The 16,336-nt window shown below is 38.4% G+C and overlaps 1 protein-coding gene across 8 annotated transcripts in view; it reads right to left on the bottom strand.

Moving 5' to 3' along the window:
* Positions 1 to 400: 400 nt before the first annotated feature.
* Positions 401 to 16,336, bottom strand: part of pparg (peroxisome proliferator-activated receptor gamma) — a 41,056-nt gene continuing 25,120 nt past the window's right edge. For all 8 annotated transcript variants that reach the window (XM_080890529.1, XM_080890531.1, XM_080890528.1 and 5 more), the window contains exons 4-9: positions 15,012 to 15,150; positions 8,971 to 9,170; positions 5,872 to 5,998; positions 5,005 to 5,198; positions 4,494 to 4,737; positions 401 to 1,973 (exon numbers count right to left, since the gene is read on the bottom strand). In XM_080890529.1, coding sequence (XP_080746655.1) covers positions 1,726 to 1,973; positions 4,494 to 4,737; positions 5,005 to 5,198; positions 5,872 to 5,998; positions 8,971 to 9,170; positions 15,012 to 15,150 — 1,152 coding nt within the window. In that variant the 3' untranslated portion in view covers positions 401 to 1,725. The remainder of the gene's footprint in view (positions 1,974 to 4,493; positions 4,738 to 5,004; positions 5,199 to 5,871; positions 5,999 to 8,970; positions 9,171 to 15,011; positions 15,151 to 16,336) is intronic.

Below are 16,336 nucleotides of genomic sequence, written 5' to 3'. Positions count from 1 at the left end.
CAGAGGGTTCAGGCTCAGCAGAGGCTAAAATGACTGTGCACCACAAGTTATTCACATGCAGACTGTCTAGACAAGATCTAATACTCAGATTCTGCATTTCTTTCCCTGAATTCTGTTTTCCTCGTCTTCCTCATCTCTTTCTCAATTTCAGTTAGTCAGTCTGTCTGGCTACATGACTTTATAACCAAAACACATACACAGAGCACAAAGTGCTTAATCTCAACTCATAATTTTAAAAGCAATCTCTTTTCATTCTCTTTTATGGTATTGTGCAAAAGTCTTCAGTCACTCTCATTTCTCCATATTTTACTTTGAAGGAGCCAGAGTTTCCTGTAATTTGGTCAAGTGGTCTTGAGCAATTGTTCTCCAGGTTTTCTGAATTTCTTTAGTTTTAGTTCAAGTTTTTCTGTAGACATTGACTGCTTTGTCACTCATTTGTAGTCCAGTCATTATACCTGGTTCTTTTCAGAGGAATGTTTTTGTTTTGTTTGTTCAACACTTACTATTGAGGATTAAAAAAAAACAACAAACTGTAAGGATAAGCAATTGTCTACTTTACAGACAAGTTAGCAAACAACCAAGAAAATGTGTCTTTAGTCACTTTGCTACCAGCAGCCCGTTGCAAAAGTGCATACTTTATTTAGTTGAATGTATAAAAATGCTAAAGGTAAGTTTGACAGTCTGACAGGCATAAAATAAAATTCAGCACCAAAGTGATTCCAAGAGTGCTGTTAGCTGAAAGCTTGGCATATCTCAGCAAACTGTGCAGTATGTCTTTAAAAACTTTGAAGAAACAGAACAAGTGCAGGACAAAGGAAGAAGTGGCAGGCCTAAAAAACAGCAGATGAAATGTATGTTAAGAAATAGGAAAAGACCAGCAAAGACCTGACACAAGACCTGAGAGATGCATCTGCACCTTCAGCTGATCCATCTACTGTTCAGTGAAGCCTCATCAGAAATGGCCATCATTGAAAAAGACTTTCTTAAGAAAGGGGAACAAGGAGAAAGTTACACAAAAAACGGACTGAAATCCAGGCAACCAGTCTAATGGAGTGATGAATCCAAACTTAAACTTTTTGGTTCAAATCATTGTCCTTGTCAGTTTGTAGATCAAGACAGAGGCACAACAGTGAATCTTTAAAACCACCTCTAAAACACGTCAGAGGCTCTGTCATGGTTTGGGGCGACATTTCAGCCAATGGTGTTGGAGGAGATGTTGTCAAAACTGAATTTTGAGCGCAGAGAATTACGCTCAGATTTTGATCTACCATACAAAGGCATCTAGAAAGTGTTTGATTGGCAATGGTTTAATTTTACAGCATGACAATGATCCCAAACACACTGCCAATGTAGTAAAAGCATACCTGGATAGAAAAACACATGATTGAACATCACCACATTATCATGGACTATTCTCCCCCAGAGCCCTGATCTTAACATCACTGTAGCAGTGTGGGATCATGTTGACAGAGAATGGAACAAAAGGCAGCCAGCATCCAAAGAAGAGCTTTGAATGCCCTTCAAGAAGCCTGGAGAGCTATTCCAGAGAACTACTTAAAGTACACACTCTGTTTTTTATTTATATAACGTGTTCCCATGTGTGTTTTTAGATGTTTCAATAAAACTGCTAACCTACTTCTTAAATCAAGGGTGACTCAAGACTTTTGCACAGCACTGTATTTTTCTTTACCCCTTTCTGTACGTGTCCTCTTCTCCTGTTGAATTCTAATACAAGTCTTTCATGATCTCCTGCAGCAACGGGTGCAAACACATGTCTATCTCTGTCTTTTTAAGCAGCTGGATGAGATGGACGTGATCGGTGACTATCTGACGCAGGTCTGTCATCTTCTGGAGCAGCTTGGCAAACAGCTGCAGAGAGTCTGGATGGTTTAGCTTCAGCTGCAACTCCAGTGAATGAAGCACCGTCTCCTGAAGCTGCTCGATGGGCTTCACATTCAGCAGGCCTGGCCGGTCTGGACACATTACAGAGATAAGGAGGATAAATGAGAGACTGACCACAATATATCCAAAATCCATTAAAACAGGTAGATGAAAATTTAAATTGGCATAAGAAGAGAAATAAAACCGATAGAAAATGACCTAAAGTTTAAAACTTACGTTGGATGGAGAGGTGCAAATAACTAAACATTATCCACATTCACTGGCAGAAAACATCTCAGTTTAAGTTAAGAATACTTATCTCGATTTCAAGAGATAATATTTGTCATTTAGGTTAATATTTAAATAAAACGTTTAATTTTAATCATCATGCTATCCAAGGTCAGGTTTTTATCAAGCAGCACTATAATAATCACCAATACTAGACTAAGCAGTTAGAATCTGTTGACATAAGAGGGTGAGGCTCAAGTGTTCACAAGCTGGTCTGATTTGTTAACATTTTAGATTTTAAACCCTTAGGTCCCTGCTTGCTTTACTGTGATATTACTAGAACAAAAATGTTTGTTAAAAGATGTCAAAGTTGTATAAAAACGACTCGACTGAGTGATTGTTAGTTGCTCATGTGGTTGCCAGTGAAACCTCACCTTTTTTTTCTCTTTAAGATACAGTGAGTCAAAATGTTGTCATCAACATGCAACTTGCTGTTTGTAAATCTCCCTGCACGTGATGCAGTTGCCGTTTACTGCCGTTCTGCTAGACTCCCTTCCCAAAAACATCCAATACATCTATGAGTGGGCCGAGGCTGGCGGGAGATAGTGTGTTAAACACAGAGAACTGATAACTTGGATTTACTTGGAGCAGCTAACTATGTTAACTATGTTACTTTATATACACATGGATGTAAATTAAATTCACGTTGTCTGGCAGAAGCACAGCGATAACATGAAATAACCTTGGAATCATGATTTTTTTTTTTTAATATTTAAAATAAAAAAGTATTTTTGTTTCATTTTTGCCAAATATTGAGCTGAGAATGGGGTCGCCAGTGTTGTATTTGTTTAATATATATCGGCAAGGAAACAGGAAGCGGTTAGCTTAGCTCTGTACAGAAACAGAAAGGCGTAAAAATGAGATTGCACAAGTGGTTTTATTGGTAGGTGATCATGGTATTCTTACTGTGCTAAGCAGCTGACACAGTAGTGCATTAGTAGATGCTACATAGAACTTTGCAGACCCACGTATGCATGTTGTAGCTACCAACAAGGGGGCAATGTCACGCATATGTGGCGCACGCTTAGTAAGGCTTGTAAGGCTTAGTAAGCGTCTGATTGGCACAACTATTACTTGTGCCAATCAGACGCTCTGACATGAACATTTACGACCAGTTTGGACTCACCAGTTAACCTAGCATGCATGTTTTTGGGCTATGGGAGGAAACTTGTACAGGGAACCCTCCACACAGAGAGGCCCAGGGTGACCAAGAGGTTCAAATGACTACCTTCTTCCCGTGAGGCAACAGTTAGAACCACTGCGCTGCACCACCCAATGTGACCAAGATTTGTAGTGGAGTCAACCATGTGTTAAAAACACTGAACTGTGCACTGCAGCTACTCTCGGTGCTGGCTGATCTTTGATGGGTTTTCTGCATGTGTTAAAGACAATTTTTCTACATACACTTAACGTATTGCTACATGCTGTTGTGCTTTTTTTTCCCTTTTTTCTTTTTTTTCGGGGGGTTGCACACATGCAATAGCTTCCACTGATTACATTTTCACAATCCCTCTCACTGTGTAGCCAGCCATGATTACCTCAATAAGGAACACTGCCAGAACAGCTATTTCTCCCTGCTTCCAGCTGTTACGCAAAGCAAGGTTAAGCTGTGTGCAGCATCACTTTAATAGACAGATATTAACCGATAATGGTGTCAGTCCTGTTAACTCAAAGTCTAAACTCAGACTACAGACGTTTTAAAATCTAAGCCAATTTTGAAATTGTTTCATCGTGCACATACAGAAAACAATTATTAGAAATATTAGGCCAGAGGGAGCAATGTGAGTGATCTCATGTGGTTGCATTTCCAGACTAAAATGGAGACTGTGGTGCAATCGCTTGCTGTAATGTTAGCAATAGCTTGCAATGATAATAAAATCTGGATGACAAATTACTTGGGTCGATGTGGTCAGCAAGGGTTATTTATTCTTGAACGAGAACCTGAGGCGAGATTTTAACTGTCAATAAAATCTGTCGACACCATTAGCCGCCCCCAGGCTAATCTTATGTATGCAATCATGCTCTTGCCATATATGGAAAAACGGTTCATTCAACACATCAGTGCAACAGATGCCATGTTAATCATGTCTGTATACCTGCAGACGCTTTCTTTTATGAGTATATCAGCACCAATAAAGTGCTGATATACTCATAATCAAATCTGAACTCTAAACGTCCAACAGTGGACGCAATGAATCTGTGAGTGTTTTAGGAGGTTTAAGAGAAGTGCTCCAAACCATTCACATATCCAGATTCCTCCTCCGAAGGTCAGGAGAGGTGAACTGGGGGCAGATAGTAAAACAAACAATAATAAAAACACTCACCCCCACTGAGAATGATAACAGCCAGAAACAGGGCCATGTCGCTGTCGTCCAGCTCCAGCGTGTTAAACTTGACGGAGAATTCAAACTTTGGTTCCATCATTTGACAGAAAGGTTTCCTGAGACTCTTGAGGAACTCCCGCGTCATAAAAATCTGTCCATAGGAGATGAGGGTCCCATCTTTGTTCATCAGAGGCGACATCATGATGATCAAAACCTCAATCACACCATACTTCAGCAAAGTAACCTGAAAATAAAGAACACAATGACTGTATCAAAATCTGGCAAGATCTTTAGTTTAGTAGAAATGATAGTCGGGTCGTAACTTCATTTTCATTCAAAATCTAGAACTGCAAGCAGCAATGAGCTTCGCTAACCATTATGTCGACTTATTTACGTTGATCATTTTCTGAATTGAAATTGTCCAAAACTGTTTATTTTAAAGTTGTTTTAGAACAGAAAAAATCTTCCACAACAATCAGGACCGAACGGATGAACCACTGATGAATCTCACCTGATCATTTAGATCCAAATCGACAAATCCAGGGATACTTTTGGCAAACTCTGTCACTTCTCTCACTGCTTCTGCTGAACGAGACTGACAGCTCTGGAAGAAACGCAGCTCCACAGTGTCTGCTTCTCCCTGTCCACCGAAGACTGCCATTCTCATAACCTCACTCTCTGACAGTGGGTGCGTTTCCGTGTAGCCTGATATGTGAGAGAAGGTACTTAATTTAGTTGGAGGAGTACAAGAAAAACAGAGAAGCTAACTATATAAGAAGCTAAAAATAACAAAGAGTTAACAGATAATTGCTGAATTTTGTGTCTTTCTAGATCTCTCGATCCTCATCCATCTCCATTTTTCTGCAAGACTTTTAGAAAATAACAATACAATTATCGACCGATGAAGAGAATATGACAGAAGATACAGTGGTACCATTGAGAATAGGTAACATAATTTATCAGCACCAGTAAAACTGGACTTGAAAAATGTAAAAACTGCACTTTTCTCCCCAGAAAAACTAATGCAATGAATTGGGGTTAATATGTGTGCTTTAATAATTATCTTGATTATGTGAAAAAACAAACAAACATTGACAACACTGGGTGAAACTGGTAAATGAAGAAGTTTGAATAGTTGGGATTTTCATTTTAAGGAGCTTGTCTGAGTTTCAGCCTTTGTTTTGTATATTTTGAATTGCTATTACTATTAATTCCAATGTAAAAAAATTTTTTAATGTGGAATAATAGGAACAATATCTTCTGCATTGCTGTAGCTAATTGCATTCCTAAAACTAAACAGAACAATAACAGACAAACAACATGTTTTGGACATTGCAACAAAAGGTGTTCTTTAACAGAGTAATTTGATACTACCCACCTCCGTGTACAGGTGGAAGAGCGGAGGTCTGGTGCTGCTGCTGCTGGTGCTCTGGGACTGGTATCTGCTTACAATTAATGAACTGCTCTCCTTCCATTAGAGACTTCAAGTCGTGGATGACAAAAGGCTACAGGTAGAGTGCAAGGAAAATTTTGGGAGAAGGCAGAAGAAAAGGAAAAAAGAAAAGAAAAAGAGAAAAAATTAAGTTGATTATAGGTCTTCTGAGGACATTTAGTCTCATCTGTATGATGAGGCAAATAAAGAAAGTCTCAGCTGCAGGCCGACACAGAAAAAAAACATCATTTCCAGGTATCTGAGCAAACTTACGCTTACTTTAGTAAAACTAACATGCACTGGCCTGAAACATGAATGCTGCTATTCACACACATAAATCATTATTGTAGTGGGAATAGAGGGAATTAAAGCAGGAAATTCTCTAGAAGTTGTGAAATGAACAACCCATTTCCTGCGTGAGTGAATGAAACTGAGTGGGGGGAGTGAAATGTCTTTATGTGCTCACTGTGCAGGAATCTGTTTGTTAGTTTTGTCTTTACACAGCAATTGTATGTATGTTGTTCAGCGCAAGCACAACGAGCGCCTCCATTTTCTTATAAGTGCCAGCTTTCATAAAATTTCTTTCAACACACTCAGGATTTCTGCTATAAACATATAGGCTAAACAAATATAGTCTATATAAAAATACCTTTAATCTATTTGTGCGACTGTAATGCTACGTTTTAGCATTTGCCACTAGCAACATTATTAAATGTGCAAAAAGAAAAAAACACTATACTGGGTAGCTTTGTTGGAAGCTAAATTGAACTTGTGTGAACATTATGTATAACAAAGAAATCAAACCTCCATTTTATCTGAAGCACTCATACAACAAGGTAAAATAATAGGTATCTTGCACAAAGACATTGTAGCGCCGATTCCAAAATAATTGAGCAAAACAATGATGGTTTTCCAAGGTTAAGGAAAAAAATCGCTTCCTTTATCGCACATGGTGTGTCTGGAGTTCCGGTGCAGTTAAACACTGATTACACATCAACTCATATCAAGGTTCTGCTTGTTAAAAAATGTAAATATTCTACGAAAGTTAAAATCATTGACTCCCAATTTGTTTTAGGAGGATTGCTTTGGTTTAGTAAATAACCAAGCAGTCCCTCAAACAAAGAGATGATTTGGTGCTATTTGGCTGCAATCACCACGATGAACAGTCATAACAAGCAGACGAAAGAGATGCGGCGCAACCTTGAGCTGAGAGTTATCCGAGAACACGAGTAAAAAACCAAAAACTAAGAATCTCCTTCTACATTTTAAGAATATAATACGCTCAAAGTTTTTAATCCACTTTTTTATTCTGTGAGGGAAAAAAATCAAAGAAGATGAAGTGATCAGGTTTCACAGAAAAGCCTACAAAAACATACACATTCACAAATACTGGAAATATCTTCATGCTGATAGTTTTTAAGCATGTTTTTCATATTCTCAATAATTAACCGTCATTTGTCTGGAAACAGACAATTGAATTTTTGACCTCCAGTGACTCATCTCACATCTTGTGACACGATCCTGTGTTTTTATCGGTTAAAACAAACTGTCCAGTATGCACCATGGGCGTATTAGTCAAACAGCATCAGTACCAAGAAAAAGAAGAAGAAGGAACAATGGTTACTGGTACACACGTAGAGCATATGCATGTACCAGTAGAATTTGCTTTTTAATTTTTTCCGCTCCACTCCTTAAAGCCCAGCAAAACCAGTATGATGACATGGCTATGCATCAATGTCAACTTAAAATTACATTGGATTCTTGCAGATATGTTGGTCTCTGCTGATTGGTTGGAGAGACTAAAATCAAATCCCCAACTGAAACTACTTACAGTTGGAACAATGAATGATAATGCAAACACAGCGTAACAGGCTGACGGTACTATCTGATATCAAACCAACTCCATAATCTTCAGATCACATATGTATGTCTGATTAAAGAAATGTAGTTGCCACACTCAATGTAATATTACTAGTACTACTATATGAATAATACACAGACAAAGCAACTTCACATATAGGAATAGCGGCATCATAAGGAGAAAAAAGGGAGAAAGCTGATGAATTAAAAGCAAAAATAAAATAATGCAAAGTGGATAAAAATATTCACTTGAGATCTATTTTATGTTCTGCTTGCATGCTGTTTGATTAGGTCTCTTTGGAAAACTCTAAACTCTAAATAGCTTCTTCCATTCAACTTTTCTAAATTTCCAAATGTCTTTATGAAATCATTTGATGTTTTAAGCAGGACTGTCGAAGCCATGGCTGTAAAAGAAAAGACTGCTAAAAGCAACACCACCCTGTTCTGTAGTTTGACCATTGTAACCTGAGATATTTTCTAACAGCCAAGACATGTTGAAACCAGTCCATCCACTTTTTGAGTTAACACAGCAGCAACAGCCTAAATCGCGTCATCTGAGTCAAAACTGAGCGTGCTCACAGGAATTTATGCTGACAAATGTTAAAAGACGTGCTGAGTAAAAGGTTTAAAATACTTAGAGTTTAAATCATATTAATGGTGTAGTATTAATAACAATTCTAACTAAATTTAAAGCAGTAAGGCTTTTTCTATGTCCTACTTCTGAATTTTGGTAAAATACTGCATGAAGTTATGGATTTTTCACCCTGGCCTGTTCAGTATGATCTTGACTCTGTTTAATGTCATCCTTGCTTGTGATAGTTTCCAGAATGGGAGATATAAAAAATATATATAGGTCAAATTTGTGCTGTAGATGTCGTTCTTAGTGGAGAAAAAGCAAACAGGAAAGAGAAACTGGCTCAGTAGCTCTCATCAGCGAGTTGAGAACGTTCAGTATATGTAGATGGTTGATATATCCCTGGAATGCAAAGACAAGTGAAACCACATGCACACCTGCAAATATCTTATCAGTTCAAATGCTGGTCTAATATTAAGCAGCAGTGCTCATATACAGTTTTTTTCTGATCTATTTTCTGTCCTGAGAATGCCAATGTTGAGCGCTATCTGTCTGCTGATTTTGTACGCATCCGAATCAAAGCAAATGAGAATTTAGAGAGTGCTGCTTACCACGTTGTCTCCGGTCTTCCCAGAGAGGATGGCCCTGGCCTTGGCCTTGGTGAGAGGGAAGTATTTCAGATAGGCCTCGTACAAATGCCGGGCCAGAGCCCTCAGATCTGCTGCCTCCGGGTGCATGTGCTCCATGTCAGATGAGAACTCGGCTAGCAGTTTTTCCTTCTCTGCCTGAGGCATTCGGCCAAAACGAATAGCTGGGAAAGGAAACAGAAGAACACTCTGGTGAACCATGAAAAACAGACATAATCACATGTGCACAGCAAATACGCAAAACCTGAAGCCTGAGTCAATTTATTGGAGTCACGCGACCTCAAAAGTCCCAGTTTGAATTAATACCATTTTGACAGACATTTCGACCTCAAACCACGTGTTACCATGTGCTACTTCACTTCTACAAAACACAAGTTAGGCTGAAAAGTTGAATAATGAATTCAAAGAACATGGGGAACCCTAAAAAATATTTCTAAACTACATTTTTCCTTTAGTAAACTAGCTTTAACAGAAGTAAAACACTATTTATTTGTGTATCAGATTGTAACATCAAGTACAATATGCTCATTCATGTGTAGCCATGTACACATGAATGAATCCCAGCCTTTTCCCGCTCAAAAAGGTCATTTTTGGAAGTGACTACATGTGATGGATTAGCATACACAAAAATAAATCTGTCTTGTGATTGAAATCCATTCCCTGTTATTTCAGACCAGTTGATAAACAATATTCTACGTAAGTAAATGAAAAATTTTAAAAATTGACTTTATTAAAAGCTGGTAATTTTTTATACTTATATTGAAGTCACTGGAGTACAATATCTGCTTAAGTAAAGGCTTTAAATACCTTTTTCATCACCCCATTTACCTTCTGTTAGAATGTTTAATTTCTTTATCACATCTTTAATATTTGATCAATGAGCAATGAATCAAATTGAACAGCTAATGTCAACAGAATTACCCATCTAGAGCAAACACACAAGATTTTACGGCACACTGAAGCACTACAAACCCCAGTGAACAAAGAATGAAATGTAAATGTGGGACATTTCATTTGAGACAGGGGACGTGTTTCTTTTACCTGATATGCAACAACGCCAATGTTAGGTAACTACTCTTTAAACCGTTGCGATGTCACAATATTTCAAGCTTGGAGTTTAAGTAATGGAAAACTTGTCCGAGTTGCTCTAATAACTCAAAGATTTCTGAATGTTAAAAAGTCACATGAGTCATATGACTCATGGCTTCTTCAATGAAAGGGAAAATCCAGTGGCATCAAAAGATGACAAATGATTCTGCTGTGATTTTTGAGGTGTGTCTTATGAGGCAATTAGAACATTTTGTTGACTCTGATATTGTGTACGGACCGATGTTTTCACAGCTCACCGAAAGATGAGTCGTTTGTTGAATAGGTATTTATTTTAGGATTCAGCTGAGATAAATATATTCTCTTGTAAATGAAGTATTGAGTCTCAGTGGGACTACCTGTATAAAAAAAGGTTAAATAAAATAAAATAAAATAAAAACAGACCTGAAATGTAACAGCTTTCATTGCATTAATGTAATTTTCACAGAATGCAAAATTATTTACCTCCTGATAAAATTATGTGTATTTTATGCCCCTTAACTAAATATATTGATTATATTTCATTTGATCAAAAATATACCTGTATAAAATTATCTTATATTACTAGAGTTGCATTGCACTTTTCAAATTTTATAGTCAGCCTCTATTTTATGCTGAATGTGACAAAATGTTTTACAAGCTGACAATTTCTCTGAATACTACGTGTCAGTTTTAGACTTTGTAACTTTGTAAAGCAGTAAGGTCTGATATCTGTCAATGAATATAAAATGCAACCCATGTTTTGTAAAATTAGAAACAAAATAAAAACAACACATAAAAAAAAGACAAAAACCCTGCAAGATGTGACTTGTGAACCCCCACAGAAATAAATGGTCCACTGGCGGCTGAAAGCAGGAGGTAACGGCACATCTATCTACCAGCATTCAAGTGAATGCTTCCCTTGCCCTGCTGCGTGTACATGAAAGCAGCACTGTGGTTGTAACATGGCTGATGTGGATGTCTTTTTTTTTTTCTTCTAAGAAATCTGACACCAAGGTGTGACCATTCTTTTTCTGTTAGTGGAAGTCATTATTCCTTATTTCCATTTCATTCCCAGCTCTGAATTTACTGCAGTGTGTACGTGATTATGTAATGCTGACTGCACACCCTAAGCAAATGCATACAAACTAAAGTGGCTCTACCACCGGGCACCGCGCCCACGGCAGTGACACAGCAAACTGGAGAAATCAGTTCAACGCAAGTCAATCATTGATTAAACAAAAACCCACACAACTCCAGCTATACCTATTACACCAGAGTGATATCAGAAAAGGTGGAGGTAGAGAGAAAGACGCAGAGATAAGCAACAGCAAAGTAGAAAAAAACATATATCTATTGATAGCAGATGCTCATAATGTTGTTGAATTTAAGTCACTTCTAAGATTAAAATGTGACAACGAGTCCAGCCGACTTTTGCCATGATGATTGACAAAACCTTTCGTGCTAACCGGCACCAGCAATAAGGTCATTAGTTAGATAAAGGAGACATGGTTTAAAAAAAAAAGCTTGAATTAAGAACCTTTTGGTCATGAAACTGTGAGATTGTAATGTATAATTACTCTGACACCAAACTCTTAGAGATAAGATCACATCTGCGTTAATGTGATGTTGTTTTCAATAAACTACAGTTACAAGCTGCCAAGTAGGAAAAGCTTGTTTCCTCAGCCTCTGAATCCAGCACACAGATGCCACGCACCTATGCCAGTGTTTTCAGTGATGAATTGAATTACTGAACCATTGTCAAATTTGTGCAGCATCTTCCTCGGGGTCATGCTGTAACGCTTTGACTAGAGGTGGTATGTAAACCTAGTAGGTGATAAACCTGTTGTAGAAGTTTGGATATAAAATCTGTCCCCACCTCTCTATGCCTACCTAGAAAAAAAACACAGCAGATAATTTGGCTTTTACTCATCACAGGGGCAAAGCTTTAGGACAGTGGGCAGCACAGTTACAAATGACTAACATGTAACAGTTACCAGACTAATATATATGAGTTACCAGGTGAGCTTCTTTCAAGGGATGACTTAAACCTGTTCCTGTTCTTACAATCGGTGTATTTATGATGGGCAATGGCTGAACTGGGGAACTTATTTGGTGGAGGTAAGCTGCTATGTCTGACAGACTGGACAAACCCCAAGATGGCCTGCCCAAGGTAGCAAATAATCAAGCTATGGCCTCAGTCTTGGTAAAATATGCCATTTCTCACTATTTAGGTTGCATCTGCCCACATATGCAGTCTATGGTCAGGATTGCCTCCTGCTCTAGCCCACTGGCTAAGTAAGCTGTGGCACCTCCACCATCATCTACCACTTCATTAAAATCATTCTTTTCCCCCCCCCACCTTTTAATATTCACCTCACTCTTCAGAGTCAAGACTCCTGACACCAAAGAGGCATCAGGCTGTAATAAAATTTATTCATCAACTTTTTAATATTTACTATTAGAGCAGAACTAACAAAACCACTAAATGCAGCTAGTTTCCTTTTTATCTGGAATGGCTTAAGTTTGTAACAAAACCAAATGAAGAACTATCCAACTATCCAAAGCAGTCTGTTTACATATGCTTTAAATGACTACACATATAAGAAATGACTAAACTCCCCCGGTATGTTACTTTGGTTTGTCCCTGGGCCTCGTAAGCAGGTGACTGAGTTGCTTTTTCTTACATCCTGTTAAAGAAACACTGAGTACTGTTAACATATATATGTATATATATATATAGACACACTCTTTTAATGCACTATACAACAGAATTTAAGTTGTGAACAGTTCTGATTAAGGCTTTCTTTTCAACTCTGGTAGATGGCCATCTCCTCTGTGTTCATTCACCTTCCAGTCCAACTGCCCCTTAAAAAAAGTGCCACTTAAAAAATACTTAAGTGATTCCAGTATCAATCATTCAGAAGGTTTTGAGCTCCTGGTCTCCATTACAGTGTCATACTGTTTTTAACACGCTGCAATTACAAGCTGTCAAGTAGGGGGAAAAAAAGACTTCTTCTGGATGCAGCACAACGATACCGTGCAAGCATGCCAGTGTTTTCAGTGGTTTGTCTAATTAAGTCTTAAGTGCAGCCCCCATTAATTTACCTGAGAAGCAGGATTATTCGGAGCTCTTCAAAGATCACCTTGTTTGCTTTGAAAGGGGGAATTCTGCTTGTTTCTAGAGCAATATGGCCAAATACAAAAATGGTAAGCTTCAGCAAGTGCAAGGCCAATGACAGGGCAGCAACAACATCAGTGTTTGATAAAAGTTGTATAATTTACCATCATGCTTTTGTTATTTCCTGTTCTGTCAACTTCTTGCCCACTTGACCACAGAGTTCAGTGTAGCCACACTTCCACTAATGTATGAGAGAATTTCCTGTCGCTGTCATTGCTTCTTTTTTTTTTTAAACCAGTGGTTGTGCAACAGGCAAACCTACCTCATCAGAGTGCTCAAATCTGTGTTTGCAATCGACAGGAAAGCTATTATTTTGGTGGTGTTACAGCCACCAAAATAATGGCTAATGCATGCTCACTATTTATTATAAATTACATAACCCACACACTTTTTTCAGTGCAAATGGGGAAGCGATCTTTGTGGGAAGCAGGGCTTTCTGACTTGTCATGATTTGCAGAGTTATTTTAATTTTACGACCTCACCGAAGTGAGTATGCTACAAGTGCGCCGAGGAGGGAAAGAGCCATAACGTGTCCAACCCTAACAGGTGCAACAAATATAACAGGAGAATCAGGAAGACATCAATCAAACATAGCCAGAGTATACTTATTTACTCACGAGGTTCATAATGAAACACAGCTGAGGAGGTGGAGTCAGGTGTGCTTGTTGATGCTCCTGACTGGACAACAAAAGCTAACAAAACAAAACTATTCTAAAGCGACGGATGAAAGAAGAGATTTTTTTTCTTTTGAAGTAGACGGTTTCTCTGCATATTGTACTTCTGTGGAGTAGTTTGCAAATGGTGAGGTCATCTAAGAGCTGTTTACTTGTATCTCAGTAAAAAGCTCTACGTACAAATGTCTGGTACATGAAAGGCAAACATATGTGTGTTTTAATTTTTTTCTAAATTGTACATGCAGTTTTTAAAAACTTAAAAACTCTTTTAAAAAAGACCCACTCACGTGGCTGATGTACAAACTTAGTGCACACAATCAGCCAAATGCTTGTGCGAATAAAACCGAAGCTGGCAACTTTTCACACATTCAAACAGCAGCAACGCTGACAGAATTGCTATAACACATTTTTGATGATATGCAGTGAAAACAGTCAGGCTGTGAGTAGCATGCCTCTGATAGGTGTGCTACTCACACCTATCATGTCTGTCACTATCAGGCCTTTGTTGAATAAAGCACAAAGGCAGGTCAAAATTTAGAACTTTTGATAGGCGTTATAGTTAGCTATACACCAGAATCTCATCTTTGAATTTCTACTGTGATATGAATCAGCTGGGGGGTGGCGGGTACACACTGCGCGAATGATGGGAACTAAAACATGAACCAAGATTTGCAACAATGGCCAAAGACCACAGATGAAAGAATTGGCAACATCTAAGACAGTGATATAGATTTCTGCACACATTACTATGACACCTCAAAGGCTAAATTGGAAGCAGTGTGGTCAACACGCATCTGCGGCTCTCAAAGGGCATAAGTACTCAGTCCGAGAAGAGGCGCTTCCTGAACCTCAATTTCAAAGAAGAATCAGTCTTTTTACCTACATCTGCTTATTTATAGACATATAAATAGGGGGTTTCATTCCTGTCTGAGGGATGGATGTGAAAATGAAAAAAAGATTGAATGCACAGAAGCTTCAACTTTTTTTTTAGTTCATATTTGAGTTTAATGAAAAATACGACCCAGGTGTGCTCTGACTGTGTGCAGACTGTCATGAAAATGTGTGTATGAATGCCACCGGCTTACCGTTGTGTGACATCCCGACGTTGAGGCACTTCTGGAAGCGACAGTATTGGCATTTGTTACGCGACTTCTTGTGAATTCGACAGTGAAGATCACAGTGATCGTACACCAGCTTTAACCTGATGGTGCGTCTGAAGAAACCCTGTGAAAAAGAGGAATACGATTAGTACACACGTAGTGACTTCAGTCCTTATGGTTGCTCTGCCTACTCTTTTTCAAATAAGCCCTATTCTAATGCATATTTTTATCCCTTCATCAAAAAGGATTGAGGGGCATAAAAAAGTTTTAACATTTCATTTAATAATTCAAATTCTGAATCAAGTTAATTGCTGGAAAAGTAGCTCAACGCAGTGTCTACTGACTGAGAAATACTGATAAGACACCTGGCTCTTTCTAATCTGTATGGAAGCCAATCATTGGGCCAACAAGTCTATTCAAAAGTTAACTGTGCAAATTTACACATTATGTCTTCAACCTTAGGACCAAAGAAGCTTATCTCACCTATTAATGTGTAGCCATGGTCAGACTTATAGTATACATTCCTACACCCTGAGCAGTGTAAAAGGAGAAAAAATCCTATGGGCTGCAAATTTCTGAAAGGCGAATTTTCAGTGAGAATAAAAACTGACATCAGGACTTTGTGCGAAGGCTTTTCAAATAAGCATCTACATTCCTACGATCCACAGATGTTTCTTTTTTAATCGTAGGTTATTTATAGAAGAAGGAAGTTAAAAGGGGTCAAGACTCCACCTCAATAAAGAATGTTTTCTGTTTTAAAACAATTAAGTGTTTGCCTGCTTGGCTGACCCCCCTCTTCTTGTGAGTCTCCCCTGAGACATCAGCAGAACAATAACTACTCTCCCTCACCTTCATTCAGCCCCTGACGGAACAGAGTGACAGCTTATGGCGGCAGAAAAACAGAGACCCTTGTTCCGCAACAGTGTCAAAGAGCTTCTGTTTTAACACTGTGGTGGAGTTCAAGGTGACTGTCAGTGGTCGTGTTCTTTTTGATTGTTTTTACAATGCAAGCTGCCAAAAAATATACTGTCAGCATTATGTCGTTCAGTACGAGTCCAAATTTTATAAGAAAAGCTGATCGTTTGAATAAATCATGCGTAGCTTGCGGCTCTGTTCATTCTTCTAGGGTGGTAGGGTTTAAGCCAACCAAAAACAAATCCACGGTTACGATCCACTGGAAGGACGTTTGTGAGGCAGGCAAACAAAGTGAGTCCACGAATTAGTGAAAACTCTTATTTTGAAAAAAGGCCCCCTTCTTTGATCAGCCCTTTTTCTTACACAGTATTTCATACTGAATGAATATGGCATGA

Source organism: Rhamphochromis sp. 'chilingali' (genome assembly GCF_963969265.1).
Source record: "Rhamphochromis sp. 'chilingali' genome assembly, chromosome: 9".
NCBI classification, from domain to species: Eukaryota; Metazoa; Chordata; class Actinopteri; order Cichliformes; family Cichlidae; genus Rhamphochromis; species Rhamphochromis sp. 'chilingali'.
This window is presented reverse-complemented; position numbering and strand designations above follow the sequence as displayed.